We start from the raw sequence: 20,330 nt of genomic DNA, 5'->3' as shown, positions 1-20,330 counted from the left end.
CCCCGGACCCCTCTGAACCCCCCAGACCCCCCTGAACCCCCCCAGACCCCTCCCAAGTCCTATAGACCCCCCCAAACCCCCTCCCAGCAGCCGCAGGTACCGCAGCACCTGAGGGGGGCAGAGAAACGGGGGGGGGCGTCAGAAATGGGGGGGGACATCCCTGAACCCCCACGGACCCCTCTGAACCCCCCCAGACCCCTCTGAACCCCCCCAGACCCCTCCCAAGTCCTATAGACCCCCCCAACCCCCCCCCCAGCAGCCGCAGGTACCGCAGCACCTGGGGGGGGGCAGAGAAATGGGGGGGGGTTAGAAATAGGGGGGGACATCCCTGAATCCCCCCAGACCCCCCTGAACCCCCCCAGACCCCCCTGAACCCCCCCAGTCCTATAGACCCCCCCAACCCCCCCCCCAGCAGCCGCAGGTACCGCAGCACCTGGGGGGGCAGAAAGAAACGGGGGGGGGGGTCAGAAATGGGGGGGGACACCCTGAACCCCCCCGGACCCCTCTGAACCCCCCCAGACCCCTCTGAACCCCCCAGACCCCCCTGAACCCCCCCAGTCCTATAGACCCCCCCAACCCCCCCCCAGCAGCCGCAGGTACCGCAGCACCTGGGGGGGCAGAAAGAAACAGGGGGGGGGGGTCAGAAATGGGGGACACACCCCTGAATCCCCCCAGACCCCCCTGAACCCCCCCAGACCCCCTGAACCCCCCCAGTCCTATAGACCCCCCCAACCCCCCCCCCAGCAGCCGCAGGTACCGCAGCACCTGGGGGGGGCAGAGAAACGGGGGGGGGGGGTCAGAAATGGGGGGGACATCCCTGAACCCCCCCAGACCCCCCTGAACCCCCTGGGTCCTGTAGATCCCCCCTATCCCCCCAAAATCCTATAGACCCCCCCCCAAGCCCCCACAGCAGCCGCAATTATCACAGTGCCTGGGGGGGGCAGAGAGAAATGGGGGGGTCAGAGATGGAGGGACCCCCATAGACCCCCATCAAGCCCCATAGGGTCTCCCATAGGGATCCCTGTAGACCCCCCTATAGATTGCCCCATAGAGCCCCAGAAACCCCCCATACGGATCCATAGGTCCCCCATAGGGACCCCCTTTGACCCCCACATATGGACCCCCATTGACCCCCCCCCATAAGGACCCCCATAGAGCCCCATAAACCGCCCATAGAGCCCCCATAGACCCCCCCACAGATCTCCATAAACCCCCCATAGGGACCCCCATACACCCCCCAGGGACCCCCCCATATTGCCCCATAGACGCCCCCTAGGGAACCACCTAGAGCCCCATAGGCCCCCCATAGAGACCCCTATAGAGCCCCATAGAACCCCCCCAGGGACCCGCAGAGACTCCACCATAGAGCCCCATAGGGACCCCCCCATAGGGACCCCCCCATAGGGACCCCCCCACGTGGTCCCGCCCGCCCCCCCCTCACTCACGTGACTCTTGAGCTCCCGCCGCTGCAGCGCACGCCGCTGCCGGAAGTACGTCCCGGCCCAGGCCGCGCTCAGCGCGCGCCACGCGGCTTCCGGGTCCCGGCGCCGCCGGAAGCGCTCAACGGCCGCGCGCAGCTGGTGCCGCCGCCGCAGGGCGGGTAACGGGCTGGGGGGGGCGGAACGGGAACGTGTGGGGACACCGGGACACCCCGCGGGACCCGGCGCCCCCCGCCCCGGCCCCACCTCACGCCCATCTTGTGCGTGCGGAAGCCGAGCACCGAGTCCAGCACCAGGCTGGTGGCCAGGTCGTCGTTCTCGCAGAGCTCCCGCGCCGTCACCCGCCGGGACGCCATGGGGAACCGGGGACCGGCCCCGGGGGAGCGGAACCGGGACCCGCGGCCGGTCCCGCAGCGCCCGGCGCCTCCGCCCCGCTCCCGGCCGCCGCCGCCTCCCATTGGTCGGTTCCGCTCCGGCCCGCCGCGCCCATTGGCCGGCGGCGCAGCCACTCGCGTGGCGTCCCGCCCCCGTCCCGGGCTGAGGCGCTCGCGGCTCCCATTGGCCAGACCGCGCCGGGCGGCACGTGCTGCTCCCCATTGGCCCGCTGTGGGGCGAGAGGCGCTGCTATTGGCTAAAGCTGACGCCCGTCACTCCTCTTCCCACCTTATTGGGCTATCCCCGCCCCTCGCTCTCCATTGGTTTACAACATCCCGCCCTTCCCGCTTTCCTATTGGCTCCCGAGAGCCCGCGCTTCACTCCCATAGGCGAATCGCGCCGTCGCTCAGCGGCCAACGAGCTTTGTGCCGCGCGGCCACACAATAAACAATAAACCTCCCAGCGAAGCCACGCCCCCTCACACAGACCACGCCCCCCGCGCGCGGGCCACCCCTTTTCCGCTTCCGCCCCCGAGCAAGATGGCGGCGGCCAGGACGGGCGGGCGGCGGTAACGGGGTACGGGGGGAACCGGGGGGAACCGGGGGCGCTTGGGGGGTCCCGGGGGTCCGGGGGTGTCCCGGGGGGGTCCCGGGGGGGTCCCGGTGCTTTGCGGCCGCTGACCGGCCCTTCCCAGGGCGATGGCGGCGGCGGGAGGAGCGGGGGGCGGCCGGAGCCCCCCCAGGATCGGGCCCTGGCGCTGCCCGCCCCCCCGCGGGACCCCCCCCGGGACCCCCCCCGGGACCCCCCCCGGGACCCCCCGCACACGCTGCAGGGGCTGCTGGAGATGGCGGTGACGGCCGGGAGCCGCGGGCCGAGCCCCGGAGCCCATGAGCGACGAGGTGGGGGGGGGGTCAGATTGGGGGGATCGGGGAGGTTTGGGGGCTCCTGGGGGGGCACAGAAGGTCCTGGTGGGGGAGCTCTGTGGGTCCGGGGGGGTTTGGGGGTCTCTGTGGGTCTTGGGGGGAGCTCTGTGGGTTGGGGGGTCTCTGTGGGTCTGGGGGGGCTCTATGGGGGTCGGGGGGGGGTCTCTGTGGGTTTGTGGGGGCTCTGCGGGTCTGGGGGGAGCTCTGTGGGTTTGGGGGGGCTCTGCGGGTCTGGGGGGGGCTTGGGGGTCTCTGTGGGTCTGGGCAGGGCTCTGTGGGTCTGGGGGGGGTTGGGGGTCTTTGGGTCTGGGGGGGTCTCTGTGGGTTTGGGGGGCTCTGTGGGTCTGGGGGGGGTCTCTGGGGGGTTTGGGGGGGCTCTGTGGGTCTGGGGGGGGGGCTCTGTGGCAGTTTGGGGGTCTCTGGGTTTGGGGGGGGTTTGGAGGGCTCTGTGGGTCTGGGGGGGGCTCTTTGGCGTTTGGGGGGCTCTGTGGGTTTGGGGGGCTCTGTGGGTTTGGGGGGGTTTGGGGGTCTCTGTGGGTCTGGGGGGGGTCTCTGGGGGGTTTGGGGGGGCTCTGTGGGTCTGGGGAGGGGCTCTGTGGCAGTTTGGGGGTCTCTGTGGGTCTGGGGGGGGTTTGGAGGGCTCTGTGGGTCTGGGGGGGCTCTTTGGCGTTTGGGGGGCTCTGTGGGTTTGGGGGGGCTCTGTGGGTTTGGGGGGGTTTGGGGGTCTCTGTGGGTCTGGGGGGGCCCTGGGGGGGTTTGGGGGGCTCTCTGTGGATCTGGGGGGTCTCTGTGGGTCTGGGGGGTCTCTGTGGATCTGGGGGGGTTTGGGAGGGTCTCTGTGGGTCTGGGGGGGTTTGGGGGGGTCTCTGTGAGTCTGGGGGATCTCTGTGGGTCTGGGGGGGTTTGGGGGGGTCTCTGTGGATCCGGGGGGTCTCTGCGGTTCCGGGGGGGCCCTGACGCCCCCGTGCCCCCCAGCGGCAGCGCTGGCTCCGCGCGGCCATGGCCGAGGCGCTGGGGGGGGTGGCGGCGGGGGGCCGGTGGCCGAACTGCGGCGCTGCCTGGAGGTGCTGGGGGGGGGCGGGGTGCCCCCCCCGCGGGACGCGGAGGCGCAGGAGGCGGCGCTGGAGCAGCTGCGGGAGCTGCTGGAGAACGTGGACGTGGCGCAAGGTGGGGGGGGGGGGTGACATGGGGGTGCAAGGGGGGGGACAAGGTTGGGGGGCACACGAGGGGGGGGTCACAAAGGGGGCGTGGGGGAGACAAGGTTGGGGGGCGGGGGTGACATGGGGGTGCAAGGGGGGGGGGGCAAGGTTGGGGGGCACACAAGGGGGGGTCTGAAGGGTCACAGACGGGGGGGACAAGGTTGGGGGGCACGGGGGGTGACATAGGGGTGCAAAGGGGGGGGGCAAGGTTGGGGGGCACACAAGGGGGGGTCTGAAGGGTCACAGACGGGGGGGACAAGGTTGGGGGGCACGGGGGGTGACATGGGGGTGCAAAGGGGGGGGGCAAGGTTGAGGGGCACACAAGGGGGGGTCTGAAGGGTCACAGACGGGGGGGACAAGGTTGGGGGGCACGGGGGGTGACATAGGGGTGCAAAGAGGGGGGGGCAAGGTTGGGGGGCACACGAGGGGGGGTCTGAGGGTCACAGACGGGGGGGACAAGATTTGGGGGCACACAAGGGGGGGTCTGGGGGCACAAAGTGGGGGTGGGGGACAAGATTGGGGGGCACGGGGGGTGACATAGGGGTGCAAGGGGGGGGGGCAAGGTTGGGGGGCACACGAGGGGGGGTCTGGGGGTCACAAAGAGGGGGTGGGGGGACAAGATTGGGGGCATACTGGGGGGGGAGGGGTCTGGGGGTCACAAAGCAGGGATGGGGGGACATGGTTGGGGGGCACACAAGGGGGGGCCTGGGGGTCACAAAGTGGGGGTGGGGGACAAGATTGGGGGGCACACAAGGGGGGGTCTGGGGGGCACAAAGTGGGGGTGGGGGACAAGGTTGGGGGCACGGGGGGTGACATAGGGGTGCAAAGAGGGGGGGGCAAGGTTGGGGGGCACACGAGGGGGGGTCTGAGGGTCACAGACGGGGGGGACAAGATTTGGGGGCACACAAGGGGGGTCTGGGGGCACAAAGTGGGGGTGGGGGACAAGGTTGGGGGGCACGGGGGGTGACATAGGGGTGCAAAGGGGGGTGACAAGGTTGGGGGGCACACAAGGGGGGGTGGGGGACAAGATTGGGGGGCACACAAGGGGGGGTCTGGGGGGCACAAAGTGGGGGTGGGGGACAAGGTTGGGGGGCATGGGGGTGACATAGGGGTGCAAAGCGCGGGGGCAAGGTTGAGGGCACACAAGGGGGGGTCTGAAGGGTCACAGACGGGGGGGACAAGGTTGGGGGGCATGGGGGGGGTCTGGGGTCACAAAAAGGGGGGGATGGGGGGACAAGATTGGGGAGCACACGGGGGGGGTCACAAAGGGGTTGTGGGGGAGACAAGGTTGGGGGGTGTGGGGGGGTCACAAAAGGGGGATGGGGGCACGGGGGGGATCTGGGGGTCACAAATTGGGGGTGGGGGGACAGGATTGGGGCACAGAGGGGGCATGGGGGGACCAGGTTGGGGGGCACACAAAGGGGGGTCTGGGGGGCACAAAGTGGGGGGATGGGGGACAAGATTGGGGGGCACACAAGGGGGGGGTCTGGGGGTCACAAAGAGGGGGTGGGGGTGATAAGGTTGGGGGTACGGGAGGGTCACAAAAGGGGGATGGGGGGCAAGGTTGGGGGGCACAATAAGGGGTGGGGGGGGCTGGGGGGTCCCGGGGGTGTCTCAGATTTGAGTTGGGGGGGGGGTCCTGATGCTTCTGAATAGTGGGGGGGGGTCATGAGGGGGGATTTGAGGGTGTCAGGGGGATTTGGGGGGGGGTTCCCTGACCCCCTTGTATCCCCCCCCCCCCCACCCCCCAAGATTTCCTGGCCAGGATGGGGTGGGGGGAAAAGGGGATTTTGGGGGTTCTCTGACCCCCCCCTCTTTGTGTCTCCCCTCCCCATAGATTTCCTGGCCCTGGGGGGTCTGGAGACGCTGGTGAAGTTTTTGGGGCACCCGCACCCCCCAATACGAGCCGGAGCCGCCCGAGCCCTGGGCTCCTGCGCCCAGAACCTGCCCCCGGCCCAGGGGGGGGCGCTGGCGCTGGGCGCCCTCCCCCCGCTGCTGGGGGCGCTGCGGGGGGACCCCCACCCCCAGGCGGCCCCCGCCGCCCTCTTCGCCATCTCCTGTGAGTCTGGGGGCGAAGTGGGGGGGCTGGGGGACCCCAAGGCCAGGGTGGGACCCATTGACTGCTGTTGTGGGTTTGGGGGGGTCATGGGGGGGTACAGGGGAGGGAATGGGGTGATTTGGGCTGGGGGGACCCCAAAGCCAGGGTGGGACCCATTGACTGTTGTTGTGAGTTTGGGGGGGTCATGGGGTGGGTGGGGGGAGATATAGGGGGGTTATGGGCTGATTTGGGGTGGGGGGGACCCCAAGGCCAGGGTGGGACCCATTGACTGCGATTTGGGGGGGTCATGGGGTGGGGGGGGGGGATACAGGGGGGTATGGGGTGATTTGGGGTGTGGGGGGACCCCAAAGTCAGGGTGGCACCCATTGACTGCGGTTTGGGGGGGTCATGGGGGGGGGTACAGGGGGGTTATGGGCTGATTTGGGGTGGGGGGGATTTGGGAGGTCATGGGGGTACAGGGGGGCAGGGGGACCCCAAAGCCAGGGTGGGACCCATTGACTGCTGTTGTGGGTTTGGGGGGGTCATGGGGGGGTACGGGGGGGTATGGGGTGATTTGGGCTGGGGGGGACCCCAAAGCCAGGGTGGGACCCATTGACTGCTGTTGTGGGTTTGGGGGGGTCAAGGGGTGGGTGGGGGGATTCGGGGGGGGCATTGGGTGATTTGGGGTGGGGGGGACCCCAAAGTCAGGGTGGGACCCATTCACTCCTGTTGTGAGTTTGGGGGGTCATGGGGGGGTACAGGGGGTTATGGGGTGATTTGGGGTGGGGGGGTCATGGGAGGGATGCAGGAGGATTTGGGGGGTCATGGGGGTACAGGGGGTTTTGGGGGGGACCCCTCAACTGCTGTTGTGGATTTGGGGGGTCATGGGGTGGTGGGGGGGATACAGGGGGGTATGGGCTGATTTGGGGTGTGGGGGGGACCCCAAAGTCAGGGTGGGACCCATTGACTGCTCTTGTGAATTTGGGGGGGTCATGGGGGGGTACAGGGGGGTATGGGGTGATTTGGGGTGTGGGGGGATTTGGGGGGTTATGGGGGGGTGGGGGGACCCCAAAGTCAGGGTGGGACCCATTGACTGCTGTTGTGCATTTGGGGGGGTCATGGGGGGGTACAGGGGGGTTATGGGGTGATTTGGGGGGGGGGGTTATGGGAGGGATGCAGGAGGATTTGGGGGGTTATGGGGGTACAGGGGGGGGTGGGGGGACCCTGGCCTCATTTTCTCCCCCCCCGGGTTGCTGGGGGTCACGGGGGTGGTTTGGGGGGTATTGGGTCCCGGGTTTGGGGGTTCACTCTGTGCCCCCGTCCCCAGGTCTGGTGCGGTCGCAGCCGCGGGGGCTGCAGCAGCTGGAGGAGCTGGGGGGCTGGAGGTGCTGGGGGGGGCCCTGCAGAGCCCCCTCCCCCCCCTGCGCGCCCGCGCCGCCTTCCTGCTGCACGCGCTGCTGCTGGAGCAGCCCCGGCTCTGCGGTGAGCACCCCCAAAGTACAGCCCCGCACCCCTAAAGTAACACCCCCGCACCCCAAAAGTACAGCCCTGCACCCCAAAAGTACAGCCCTGCACCCCAAAAGTACACCCCCGCACCCCAAAAGTACACCCCTGCACCCCAAAAGTACAGCCCCGCACCCCAAAAGTACACCCCTGCACCCCCAAAGTACACCTCTGCACCCCAAAAGTACACCCCTGCACCCCGAAACACCCCCGCACTCCAAAAGTACACCCCCCGCACCCCGAAACACAGCCCCGCACCCCAAAAGTACACCCCCCGCACCCCGAAACACCCCCGCACTCCAAAAGTACACCCCCCGCACCCCGAAACACAGCCCCGCACCCCAAAAGTACACCCCCCGGACCCCAAAAGTACAGCCCCGCACCCCAAAAGTACAGCCTTGCACCCCGAAAGTACACCTGGACCCCAAAAGTACACCCCCACACTCCAAAAGTACAGCCCCGCACCCCGAAAGTACACCCCCGCACCCCTAAACCACCCCCGCACCCCAAAAGTACAGCCCTGCACCCAAAAGTACAGCCCCACATCCCGAAAGTACAGCCAGAACCCAAAAGTACAGCCCTGCACCCCAAAACACACCCCCACACCCCGAAAGTACACCTGCACCCCAAAAGTACACCCTCCACGACCCCAAAACCACCCCCAGACCCCAAAACCACCCCTGAATTAACTGTGACCCCCCCAATTCACTGTCCCCCCTAATTCGCTCTGTCCCCCAATTCGCTGTGTCCCCCAATTCACTGTGACCCCCCCAATTCACTGTACCCCAAATTCACTGTGTCCCCCCAATTTATTGTTCCCCCCCATATCATTGTGTCCTCCCCAATTCACTGTGTTCCCCCAATTCACTGTGACCCCCCCCAATTCACTGTGTCCCCCCCAATTCACTGTGTCCCCACAATTCATTGTCTCCCCATATCATTGTGTCCCCCCAACTCACTGTATCCCCCCAATTCACTGTGTCCCCCAATTCACTGTGACCCCCCCAACTCACTGTGCCCCCCTTGGCTGTGCCCCCCCAATTCACTGTGCCCCCCCAATTCACTGTGCCCCCTTGGCTGTGCCCCCCAGCCCCGCTGTGCCGGGGGGGTCTGGTCCCCCGGTTGGTGTCGCTGCTGCGCACGGAGCACGAGGGGACACACGAGCACGCCATGGGGACACTGTGCAGGTGACACGGGGGGGACCTGTGCAGGTGACACGGGGGGGGGACACTGACACGGGGGGGACACTGTGCAGGTGACACGGGGGGGCACTGTGACACGGGGGGGGGACACTGTGCAGGTGACACGGGGGGGCACTGTGACACGGGGGGGGGGGACACTGTGCAGGTGACACGGGGGGGACACTGACACGGGGGGGGGGACACTGTGCAGGTGACACGGGGGGGGACACTGTGCAGGTGACACGGGGGGGACACTGACACGGGGGGGCACTGTGCAGGTGACACGGGGGGGGACACTGTGCAGGTGACACGGGGGGGACACAGGACGGGGGGGGTTTGGGTGCCCCCAATATGGGGGAGGTTGGGTGGGGGTTAGGGGTGGTCAGGGTGGTATGGGGGGGGGGGGGGGGGGGGAATTTGGGGGTTCTGGGGGGGTCCCGGGGGGGCAGTTGGGTGCCTCCAATATGGGGGAGATTGGAGGGGAGCTATGGGGGGGTCAGGGTGTTATGGGGGGGGGGATTTGGGGGTTGGGGGAGGGGCTTGGGGGGATCCCAGGGGGAGTTTGGGGGATCCCTGGGGAGGGAATTGGGGGGGGGGGGTGGGGCTTGGAGGGATCGCGATGGGGTTTGAGGTCCCAGGGGATCCCTGGGGGGGGGGGGAATTGGGGGTTCCCAGGGGATCCCTGGGGGGGGATTTGGGGGTTGCGGGAGGGGGGTGGAACTGGGGGAGGTCCCATTGGGATTGGGGGGGGAGGACATTTGGGCTCTGGGGCCCCAGGGGAGTTTGGGACACCCCAGGTTTTTATGGGGGGGTTTTAGGGGGTTCTGTGACCCCTCCCCCATCCCCTCCCCCAACCATTTCTCTGTGTGTGTGCCCCCCCCCAGTTTGGCGGGTTCCCCCGAGGGGCTGCGCGCGTGCCGGGACCCCCCCCTGGGGCTGGAGCGGCTGCTGCGGGAGCGGCGGGAGCAGCTGGGGGGGGCAGCGCGAGTTCCAGGTGAGGGGGGGGGAGAACCCAGGGGTGGGGGGGGGTCATTTTGGGGGGACACACCCCCCGGTGACCCCCCCCCCCGTCCTGTAGGAGGAGCTGGAGTTCTGCGAGCGGCTACTGCAGCTTTGCTTCGACAGCCCCCCCGGGGAGGGGGCCGACCGGTGACCCCCCCCAAAAAATTGGGACACCCCCAAAAGTCTGGGGACCCCCCGGGTGCATGGCGACCCCCCCCCCCCCAGTTCTGGGGGTTAATAAAGATTTTGCTCCTCAATGCGTCTTGGGTTTAAAAATGGGGTGGGGGTGGTGATGTCATTGATGATGTCATCGCTGATGTCATTTAGGGGTGGAGATGTGACACCCCCCACCCCCGCCCCCCCCCAAAATGATTGGGACTTGTCAGCACCGCGGGCTGGACAGCGCCGGGGGGCGGGGCCTACATTGCTGGAAGGGGCGGGGCTTCCCGGGCTTTGTTTGAGGGTGTGGTCTCCCGCCAGGCTGCTGTTAGGGGGCGTGTCCTCACCCGTGTCTGTCGTTAGGGGGCGTGGCCTCCGCGTCCGTTGCCAGGGGGCGTATCCACGCGCCGGGCCGTTGTTAGGGGGCGTGTCCACGCGCCGGGCCGTTGCCAGGAGGGGGCGTGGCCACGCACGTTACCTTGGAAACCGCGTCTCCCGCGCCGGGTGGGCGGGGCTCCCGCCGCCGTTCCTCTCTCCCTATTGGCGGCGCCTCCCGGTACCGGCGGGGAGGGGCGTGGCCGGGCCGGTTCCCGCCATGGAGGAGGCGCTCGGCACCGTGTGCTGGTGGGGCCTGTCCCCCGCCATCGACCTGCGGCTGCACCGTGAGCACGACCCCCCGGTGACCCCCCTCCCCGGTAACCCCCCGGTGACTCCCCCCCCCCGGTAACCGGTGACCCCCCCCGCAGTCCCCCCGGGCACCGAGGAGGCGGGCGGCGCTGCTGGTGGGGGCGGCCGAGGGGCGGCACGTGCTGCTGACGGCGGCCCGGGCCCGGCGGGGACCCCCCCGGGACGTCACCGTACGGAACCGGCACCGGGCGGGGGGACCGGGGGGGCCCGTGTTACCGGGGGTGTCCCCGGAGGGTTTGGGGGGTTCGGGGTGGGGGGACCGGGGTGTCCTGGTGTTACCGGGGGGTCCTGGGGGTGTTACCGGGGTGTCCCCGTGTTACCGGGGGGGGTCCCGGGGCTGGGTCACTGCGGGGGGGGGTCCCCATGTTACTGTTGGGGGCCCCGGGGGGTGTTACCGGGGGGTTATTGGGGGTTAGCGGGGGGGTCCCAGTGTTACCGGGAGAGGTACCGGGGGATTCCCGGTGTTACCGAGGTGGGTTACCTGGGGGGGGGTCGTGGGGGTTCCCGGTGTTACTGGGGGGCTCCCGGGGGGTCGTTCCCGGAGTTATTGGGGGTTCCCAGTGTGAGCTGGGGGTGTACCCGGTGATTCCTGGGGGTTCCCGGGGGGGTCCCGGCTGTTCCCCGTTATTACCGGGGGGGGTCCCGGTGTTCCCGGTCTCATCCCCCCCCAGCTCTTCGTGTCCGAGCGGCGCCCGGAGTCCGTGTCCCGGCAGCTGCTGTTCCTGCTCCTGGCGACCGAAGCCCCGGGACGCATCAGCCCGGCCGGTAACGGGACCCGGGGACCCCCCCCCCCAAAAACCCACCGGGACCTCCCCCCCCGGTACCGGCACCGACCCCACCGCCCCCCCCCCCAGCCCGCGCCGCCGCCATCCTGGAGCTTGTGGGCTCCGTGCGGGTCCGACCCGGCACCGCGGCCGCGCTGCCCGGAGCCGCCGCCCGGCTGCGCCGCTGGGTCACCGGGAACCGGGACCGGGAGCCGGGCGGACCCGCGGAGCTGCAGCTCATGAAGGTCCGAACCGGGAAGGGGGGACGGGGATACCGGGGGAACCGGGGACACCGGGACTGGCCGGCGATGGCGAACCGGGGGGACCGGACTGGGATGGGGGACACCGGGGAGGGGGGAACCGGGAGAGCCGGGGCTGGCCGGTGATGGGGAACCGGGGGACCGGGGACACCGGGGGGACCGGGAGAGCCGGGGCTGGCCGGTGATGGGGAACCGGGGGACCGGGGACACCGGGGGGACCGGGAGAGCCGGGGCTGGCCGGTGATGGGGAACCGGGGGACCGGGGATACCGGACTGGGATGGGGGACCGGGGATACCGGGGGGAACCGGGACTCTCCGGTGTTGGGGAACCGGGGAGGACACCGGGGAGGGGGGAACCGGGAGAACCGGGACTGGCCGGCGATGGCGAACCGGGGGGACCGGGGATACCGGGGGGAACCGGGACTGTCCGGCGATGGGGAACCGGGGGACCGGACTGGGATGGGGGACACCGGGAGGGGGGAACCTGGAGAGCCGGGCTGGCCGGTGATGGGGAACCGGGGGACCGGGGACACCGGGGGGACCGGGAGAGCCGGGACTGGCCGGTGATGGGGAACCGCGGATACTGGACTGGGATGGGGGACCGGGGGGACACCGGGGACACAGGGAGGGACCGGGACTGTCTGGTGATGGGGAACCGGGGGGGGCACGGGGGGACACCGGGGAGGCGGGTCCGGGGGGTACGGGAGGATCCCGGGGCTGTCCGGTGATGGAGAAACGGGGGGGACACCGGAGGGGACCGGGAGACTGGGGGGGAACGGGGACTGCCCGGTAGCGAGACCCCGGGGTGAGTGGGGAACGGGGGGGACACCGGGCAGGGGGAACCGGGGGAATTGGAGCTCCCAGTGCCGGTCCCGGGGGTCTCAGGGGTCCGGGGGGTCCCCGTTCTACCCGGGTCCGGGGATCCCCCGGTACCGGGTCCCACGGGGGGAACCGGGATGGGGGGTCCCGGGTCCGTTCGGTGGCGGGGAAGCGGGTGGGGGTCCGGGGGTCCCGGTGCCGCCCGTTCCCGTTCGCGGTTCCCCGGCAGTGCCGGGACCGGGACGCACTCGAGGCCGTTTTGCGGCGCTGGGAGCGGCCGGGACTCGAACCCGCGTCCGCCCGGAGCCGGAACCGGAGCCCCGGGGGTGGGAGCGGCGGCTGCGGCGGCTCCTGGGACCCGGTACGAGGCGAGAGCGGCCGTGGCGGATTGGGAGCTGCGGATGGGGCTGCACCCCCGGGGGGTAACGGAGCAACGGGGGCACCGGGGGGGCACCGGGGGGGGCACCGGGGGGTCCGGATGGGGCTGAACAACCGGGGGATAACGGAGCAACGGGGGCATCGGGGGGGGCACCAGGGGGTCCGGATGGGGCTGCACCCCCGGGAGGTAACCGGAGCAACGGGGGGACCACGGGGCGGGGGGGAGTCACCGGGGGGGTAATGGCACCAGGGGGAGGCACCGGGGGGTCCGGAGGGGATTGGGAGGTCCTGGCGCTTTGGGGGGGGGGGTCACAGAGTCCAGGGGGGGGACACGGGGGACCTTGGGGATCCGGGGGGACACACACGGGGTATTTGGGGGTGCGGGGGGGTCGCTCCATCCCCGTGTCCCCCCCCAAGGCCACCTCGGTGTCCCCGGCCGAGTTCGGGCGCTGGCGGGAAAGCGGCGTCGCCTTCGTGCCGCTGGGGGGGGACACGGCGCCCAACCCCACCCTGAGGAGCAGCCGCTGCCCCCGGAACGTGAGTGGGGGCGGGGCGGGGGGGGGGGGGGGCGATGGGGGGGGTCCGGGGGGGGGTCAGAGGTCACTGACACCCCCCTCCCCACACACAGGACGGGCAGGAGGGGCCCGATCCCGGGTACTGGGGGGACACGGTGACCGGACCCTTCGTGGCCTTTGGGCTCGATCCTGAGCGACGGAGCCCCGGAAAGGTGGGGGGGGGGGAACTGGGGGGAGTCCCGGGGGGGGGTGGGGGGAACCCGGGATGGGGGGGTCACTGTGTGTGTTTCCCCCCCAACCCAGACGGCCACTGAAATCTCCCTGGAAAACGTCACCGCGCTGCTGCACGAGCTGCTCAGGGGGACACCCCCTGGGGAATCCCCTGAGGAATCCCCTGGGGAAACCCCCGGGGAACCCCCAACACAAAGAGACCCCCCCCAGGACCCCCCCGGCGACGACAGCGACCCCTTGGGTAACAACCCCCACACCCCCCACATTGACCTCCCCCCCCCAATGTGCGTGACCCCCTCCAACGTGTGTGTGTCCCCCCACGCAGGTCCGCGGGTCCCGCTGCCGCTCCGTGTCCGGTTCCTCCCATTGGGGGGAGCCCTTCGCGCCCCCCCCCGCGCGCGCCTGAAGCCCCAATTGCTCGTGCTGGGCTGGAGGTGGGGGGGGAGGGGGGGTCCGGGGTTTTTGGGGGTTAGGGATTTGGGGGGTTTCGGGGATGTGGGGCAGTTTGGGGGCGATGTGGAGGTTCGGAGGTTTGGGGGAGTCGGGCGGGCTCCAGGAGGTCTGGGGGTTCGGGATCGGGGGGTTGGGGGGGTCATTTAGGGGGGGTCTGGGGAGGGTGGAGGTTTTGGGGGGGGTCCCATGGGGGTGACCTGTGTCCCCCCCCAAGGATTTCGATCCCCAGAAGTTCCTGGGGTGTCGGGTGGATCGAGGGGGGAGGGTGCTGGGGGGGTGGCCCGGACGCCTGGGTCCCTCACCCCCCCCCTTTTCCCCCCCCCAGGTCGCTGCCCGAGTTGACCCCCGAGTTGGGCCAATTGGCTGCTCCGGGGGCGACGCTATTGGTGGAGCTGCCCACGTGGGTACAGGGACTCCCCAAACGGGGAACCCCCCCCCGACCCCCCCCACCCAGGGTCATGACCTCTGTGTCCCCCCCCCCCCAGGTTCGCGCCAACCCTGCGCCCCCCCCCAGCTGGACGCGTTCCGGGCCCGGGTGGTCGCGCTGGCCCAGGACTGCGGCTTCCAGCCCTGGGGGGGGCCCGGGGAACCCCCCGCCTACGCCCGCTTCTGCTGGCGGGCCCCCCCCACCATGACCCACCCCCCAAACCCCCCCGAATGCCCCGACCCCCCCTTAACCCCCCACCAAACCATCCCCCAAATGCCCCAGATCCCCCGAAGCCGCCCCGCATCTCCCCCCCCCCCGCCAAACCTCCCAACCCGAACCCCAAACCCCCCGACGAGGTTCCAGTCTCTCCACGAAGCTCCGCCCTCTTTTCACAAGGCCCCGCCCCTTCCATGGGGCCACGCCCCCTCTGCCACACGCCCGCCCGCCTCCCTGTCCCGGCCCAATCGGGAAGCTGCCGCTTCTGCGAGACCCCGCCCCATGTGGCCACACCCATCCACGTGGCCACACCCATCCATGTGGCCACACCCATCCATGTGGCCACGCCCCCTCCACGGCCACGCCCCTGCCCATTAATAAAGTGCCACCACCACCTCCCGGCTCCGGCTCCGCAGGTAATGGGGATGGGGGGGGTCCCGGACGCCTGGGTCCTTTTTTGTGGGGGGATGTTGAGGTCGGGGGGGGGCGTTGCCAGGGGGTGGAGTGGGGGGGGTCCCCTGGGGGGACAAGGGGCGGTTTTGGGGGGATAGGGGGGTACATAGGGATTTGGGGGGATGGGGGGTTTGGGAACGGGGGAGTTGGGGGACACGGGGGGTGTTGGGACGTGGGGGGGTTGTGACACACTCTGCGGGGGGATGCTGAACGCCTGGGTCCCCTGGAGGGGGTGTGGGATTCCCCGGACGCCTGGGGTCCCCTGTGTGCGCTGGGGGTTTTTGAGGTGAGGAGGGGGTGTCCCCGGGAGGGGGGGGGGGGTGCCCTGGGTGCCCTTGGGGATGGGGGGCAGGGCAGCCCGGACGCCTGGGTCCCCCCGGGGGGAAGGTTTGATGATAAGGGCTATTTTTAGCCCCCCCTTATCAGCCCTGGAGCCACCGGCCCCAAATAGGGGCAGGACTGGAGCTGGGGGCGGGGAGGGGCGGCCCCCCAGCCCCCCCTCATCTCCTTCCCCCCGCCCCCCCCTCATCCGCCCCCCCCATGTTCCAGCATCGTGACCCCCAGGATGGCTGAAGAGTGAGTGGGGGATGGGAGGGGTGAGGGAGAGGGGACACTTGGGGGGGGGGTCCTGACACCTCCCCTGTGTGTCCCCTCCCCCCCCCATAGGGAGGACGCGCCCCCCCCGGCACAGCCGCCCCCCCCACTGCGCCGCAAATCCTCGGCCAATTACCGGGCGTACGCGGTGGAGCCGCATGCAAAGGTTGGGGGGGGGGGCGGGGACACAGGGAGGGGGGTGACATGGGGGGGGTGACACCAGGGACACCCCCTCATTTGTGTGTATACCCCTCCCCCCCCCAGAGACAACCCAAAATCTCAGCGTCGCGGAAGCTCCAGCTGAAGGTGATTGGGGGGGATGGTTTGGGGGGTCCCGGGACGCCTGGGTCCCCGGACGCCTGGGTCCCCAGACGCCTGGGTCCCCGTGTCACCCCCCCATGTGTCCCCCCCCCAAGACGCTGTTGCTGCAAAGGGCGAAGCGGGAGCTGGAACGGGAGGAGCAGGAACGGGCGGCCGAGAAAACGCGGCTGCTGGGGGAGCTCTGTCCCCCCCCCGTCACCGACGGGCTCAGTGTCACCGAGCTGCAGGTACGGGGACATGGGGACATGGAGACATGGGGATATGGGGACATGGGACACAGGGACATGGGGGGACATGGGGACACAGGGGGGCACAGGGATATGGGGACACGGGGGGACATGGGGGGACATGGGGACACAGGGGAGCTCTGTCCCCCCCATCACTGATGGGGTTGGTGTCACCGAGCTACAGGTAAAAGGACATGGGGACATGGGGACAGGTACAGAGCCATGGGGACATGGGGGTACATGGGGACACAGGGGAGCTCTGTCCCCACCCCGTCACTGAGGGGCTCAGTGTCACCGAGCTGCAGGTAAAGGGACATGGGGACACGGGGGGACATGGGGACAGGTACAGGGACATGGAGATATGGGGACATAGGGGGGACATGGGGGAGCTCTGTCCCCCACCCGTCACCAAGGGGCTCAGTGTCACTGAGCTGCAGGTAAAGGGACATGGGGGGACATGGGGACAGAGGGGAACATGGGCACAGGTATCGGGCCATGGGGGAGGATGTGGGGACATGGGGACATGGGGACACAGGGGAGCTCTGAGACACCCCATGACCGAGGGGCTGAGTGTCACCAAGCTGCAGGTAAAGGGACATGGGGGGGACATGAAGGATTAGGGTGTTTCTGGGGGTGTCCCCCAGTGTCCCCAATTGTCCCCAATGTCCCCAGGCGCTGTGCCGGGAGCTCCACGCCCGCGTGGGGCGGGTGGACGAGGAGCGCTATGACATGGGGACACGTGTCAGCAAGAACGTGGCCGAGGTGGGAGCCCCGTGTCACTCCATGTCCCCATTGTGTCCCCGTGTCACCCCTGTGTCCCCATCATGTCCCCACGTCACCCCATGTCTCTCCTGTGTCTCCCGTGTCCCCTTGTGTCCCCATCATGTGTTCCCCCATGTCCCCAGATGGAGGAGCTGTGGGCTCCATGTCCCCTTGTCCCTACAATGTCCCCCATGTCCCCAGATGGAGGAGCTGTGGGCTCCATGTCCCCACAATGTCCCCATGTCCCCAGATGGAGAAGCTGTGGGCTCCATGTCCCCATGATGTCCCCTTGTCCCCACAACGTCCCCCATGTCCCCAGATGGAGGAGCTGTGGGCTCCATGTCCCCTTGTCCCCACAATGTCCCCCATGTCCCCAGATGGAGGAGCTGTGGGCTCCATGTCCCCTTGTCCCTACAATGTCCCCCATGTCCCCAGATGGAGGAGCTGTGGGCTCCATGCCCCCACAATGTCCCCATGTCCCCAGATGGAGGAGCTGTGGGCTCCATGTCCCCACAATGTCCCCATGTCCCCAGATGGAGGAGCTGTGGGCTCCATGTCCCCATGATGTCCCCTTGTCCCCACAACGTCCCCCATGTCCCCAGATGGAGGAGCTGTGGGCTCCATGTCCCCTTGTCCCCACAATGTCCCCCATGTCCCCAGATGGAGGAGCTGTGGGCTCCATGTCCCCTTGTCCCTACAATGTCCCCCATGTCCCCAGATGGAGGAGCTGTGGGCTCCATGCCCCCACAATGTCCCCATGTCCCCAGATGGAGGAGCTGTGGGCTCCATGCCCCCACAATGTCCCCATGTCCCCAGATGGAGGAGCTGTGGGCTCCATGTCCCCACAATGTCCCCAATGTCCCCAGATGGACGAGCTGTGGGCTCCATGTCCCCACTTTCCCCACAATGTCCCCATGTCCCCAGATAGACGAGCTCTGTGTCCCATTGTCCCCAATGTCCCCATGTCCCCAGATGGACAAGCTCTGTGTCCCATTGTCCCCAATGTCCCCATTGCCCCCAATGTCCCCAATGTCCCCATGTCCCCAGATGGACGAGCTCTGTGTCCCATTGTCCCCAGTGTCCCCATTGTCCCCATGTCCCCAGATGGACGAGCTCTGTGTCCCATTGCCCCCATTGCCCCCATTGTCCCCATATGGACGAGCTCTGTGTCCCCAATGTCCCCAATGTCCCCAGATGGATGAGCTGTGTCCCAATGTCCCCAATGTCCCCATGTCCCCAGATGGACGAGCTCTGTGTCCCATTGTCCCCATGTCCCCAGATGGATGAGCTGTGTCCCAATGTCCCCATTGTCCCCATTGTCCCCATGTCCCCAGATGGACGAGCTCCGCCGCCGCGTGGCGGGCGGGCGCTTTGTCCGTCCCGCGCTGCGCCGCGTCCGTCTGTCCGCGGACGCCATGATGGCCGCGCTGCTGGGGACCAAGCACCGCGTGGGGACCGACCTGCGCGCCGGGCTGCGGCAGGTGCGCAAGGACGAGGCCGAGAAGGTGCGTGACAATGGGGACACCAGGGGGACATTGGGGACATCGGACACATGTGTGGGGACACCATGGGGAAGACACCAGGGGAGGAAATGGGGACATTGGGGACACATATGGGGACACCAGGGTGGGGGTGTGACCATGGCAGGTGCACAAAGATGAGATTGAGAAGGTGGGTGACAAATGGGGACATTGTAGGGACACATGTGGGGACACCATGGGGGAGACACCAGGGGAGGAAATGGGGACATTGGGGACACATATGGGGACGCGGGGGTGGGGGTGGGTCTGCGGCAGGTGCACAAGGATGAAGCTGAGAAGGTGGGTGACAATGGGGACACCAAAGGGCACATCGTGGGGACATGTGTGGGGACACTGGGGGAGGAAATGGGGACATTGGGGACACACAAATGGGGACACCAGGGTTGAAGACGAGGCTGAGGTGGGTGACAAATGGGGACACCAAGAGGATATCGTGGGGACACTGAGGACACACTGAGGGGGGACATGGGGACACATGTGGGAGCACCAGGGAAGGAAATGGGGACACTGGGGACATGAAGGGACACAGCACCAGGTGCCACCATGGCTCCCTGGGGACAAACGGGGACACTGGGGGACATTGGGGACACCAGAGGGAGGGACACATGGGGACACTGCGGGGGGGGACAGATCGCAGGGGGGACATCACGGGGGTACATGGGGACATGGTTGGGGACACTGGGGGTCACCAAGGGAATGGGGGGACACTGGGGGGGGACATGGGGGGACACGCGGGGTCATGGCTGGGGACATGGCAGGGGGAGGAGGGGACAGGAAGGGGCGTGGCCGAGCAGTGGGTGTGGCCAGAGAAAGGTGGGAGCCAATGGGGTGGAGTGCTGGGGGAGGGGGCGTGGCCGGTGGCAGGCGTGGTCAGGGGTGTGTCCCTGGTGGGTGGGCGTGTCTGGGACTGGGGTCGTGTCCCCGGTGGGTGGGCGTGGCCATGGGCGTGTTCCCCACGGTTGGGCGTGTCCCCGATTGGTGGGCGTGTCCGTGGGGCGTGTCCCTGACGGGGGGGCGGGGCAGGAGAGCCGCGAGGTCGGTGATTGGCGCAAGAACGTGGACGCACTGAGCGGGATGGAGGGACGGAAGAAGAAATTCGAGGCGCCGGGGGGGGGCCCGGCCTGAGGGTGAGACCCAGGGGGGCCCCAAAGACCCCCCAGAACACACAGACCCCCCCAAAACCCACAGACCCCTCAGAACCCACAGACCCCCACAAGACACACAGACCCCCCCATATCCACAGACCCACCCAACCCCTTCTTCAGGACCCCCAATCGAGCCTCAGACCCCCAGGACGCCCCCAAACCCCCCACAGTCTCCCCCAGACCCACCCACACCCCCCATCTCCCCACAGACCCTCCAACACCCCCCATTGCCCCCAGACCCTCCCCCAAACTCTCAGACACCCCCTATCCCCCCATACACCCCACTCGAAACCCTCCAGATTCCCCAGACCCCACCCCCCATAGATCCCCCCATAGACCCCCCCAGACCCCCCACTTCTCCCTCTTCAACCTCCCCCCCCCCTAAAAAGACCCTCTCCCCCCACAAACCTCCGTCATCTCCCGCAGGCGCCTCCCTGCCCTGGGACCCCCACCCAGGACCCCCTGGGACTGGCATCACCATTGTCACCATCGTCACCATCATCATCATCATCTTCATCACTCCCAGTGTCACCCCCCCACAATAAACCCTCCCCAGCATCAACCCAGCGACTTGTGGGTGTGGCCATGGGCGTGGCCTCGCCCCCCCCCCCCCCCACTTGTGGCCACGCCCATTTCACTGCAGCTCATGTATCCCCACATCCCCACCCTTGACCTGGTGACCTTTCGTTGGGGGGGGGGGGGTCGTGACCCATAAGGC

General features: G+C 68.8%; 4 protein-coding genes across 4 annotated transcripts; 3 read left to right on the top strand and 1 right to left on the bottom strand.

Moving 5' to 3' along the window:
• Positions 1-733: 733 nt before the first annotated feature.
• KMT5C (lysine methyltransferase 5C) lies at positions 734-2,139 on the bottom strand (the record flags this gene model as incomplete). The annotated part of the gene is made up of 3 exons (XM_065048093.1): positions 1,686-2,139; positions 1,446-1,608; positions 734-765 (listed from the first exon to the last, which is right to left on the bottom strand). Coding segments are annotated over exons 1-3 (407 nt in total), but the record flags the coding sequence as incomplete, so codon positions are not given.
• Positions 2,140-2,353: 214 nt separating this feature from the next.
• On the top strand, positions 2,354-9,948 carry HSPBP1 (HSPA (Hsp70) binding protein 1). The gene is given in 11 exon segments (XM_065048092.1): positions 2,354-2,362; positions 2,509-2,693; positions 2,695-2,713; positions 3,713-3,769; positions 3,772-3,904; positions 5,774-5,995; positions 7,302-7,343; positions 7,346-7,456; positions 8,568-8,664; positions 9,543-9,652; positions 9,737-9,948. Coding segments are annotated over 11 exon segments (1,182 nt in total). The 3' UTR covers positions 9,934-9,948.
• Positions 9,949-10,277: 329 nt separating this feature from the next.
• On the top strand, positions 10,278-14,553 carry DNAAF3 (dynein axonemal assembly factor 3). Its single transcript, XM_065048085.1, is given in 11 exon segments — positions 10,278-10,481; positions 10,566-10,676; positions 11,178-11,271; positions 11,361-11,515; positions 12,579-12,704; positions 12,707-12,771; positions 13,145-13,264; positions 13,356-13,454; positions 13,546-13,714; positions 14,252-14,326; positions 14,412-14,553. Coding segments are annotated over 10 exon segments (1,023 nt in total). The 5' UTR covers positions 10,278-10,414; the 3' UTR covers positions 14,269-14,326; positions 14,412-14,553.
• Positions 14,554-14,816: 263 nt separating this feature from the next.
• Positions 14,817-20,174, top strand: TNNI3 (troponin I3, cardiac type). The gene is made up of 9 exons (XM_065048086.1): positions 14,817-14,985; positions 15,572-15,598; positions 15,689-15,782; positions 15,881-15,922; positions 16,033-16,164; positions 16,837-16,926; positions 18,261-18,431; positions 19,491-19,594; positions 20,039-20,174. The coding sequence occupies exons 2-8, from the start codon at positions 15,588-15,590 to the stop codon at positions 19,590-19,592; spliced, it is 642 nt and encodes a 213-aa protein (XP_064904158.1). The 5' UTR covers positions 14,817-14,985; positions 15,572-15,587; the 3' UTR covers positions 19,593-19,594; positions 20,039-20,174.
• Positions 20,175-20,330: the final 156 nt, after the last annotated feature.

This window comes from Columba livia, unplaced genomic scaffold (genome assembly GCF_036013475.1).
Source record: "Columba livia isolate bColLiv1 breed racing homer unplaced genomic scaffold, bColLiv1.pat.W.v2 Scaffold_2019, whole genome shotgun sequence".
NCBI lineage: Eukaryota > Metazoa > Chordata > Aves > Columbiformes > Columbidae > Columba > Columba livia.
This window is presented reverse-complemented; position numbering and strand designations above follow the sequence as displayed.

What these genes read in the sequence shown, in the direction of transcription:
- TNNI3 (XM_065048086.1), top strand. An exon ending in CGGTGGAGCCGCATGCAAAG is followed by an intron (nt 15,783 to 15,880) that starts GTTGGGGGGGGG and finishes TCCCCCCCCCAG; the next exon opens with AGACAACCCAAAATCTCAGC. An exon ending in CGCGGAAGCTCCAGCTGAAG is followed by an intron (nt 15,923 to 16,032) that starts GTGATTGGGGGG and finishes CCCCCCCCCAAG; the next exon opens with ACGCTGTTGCTGCAAAGGGC.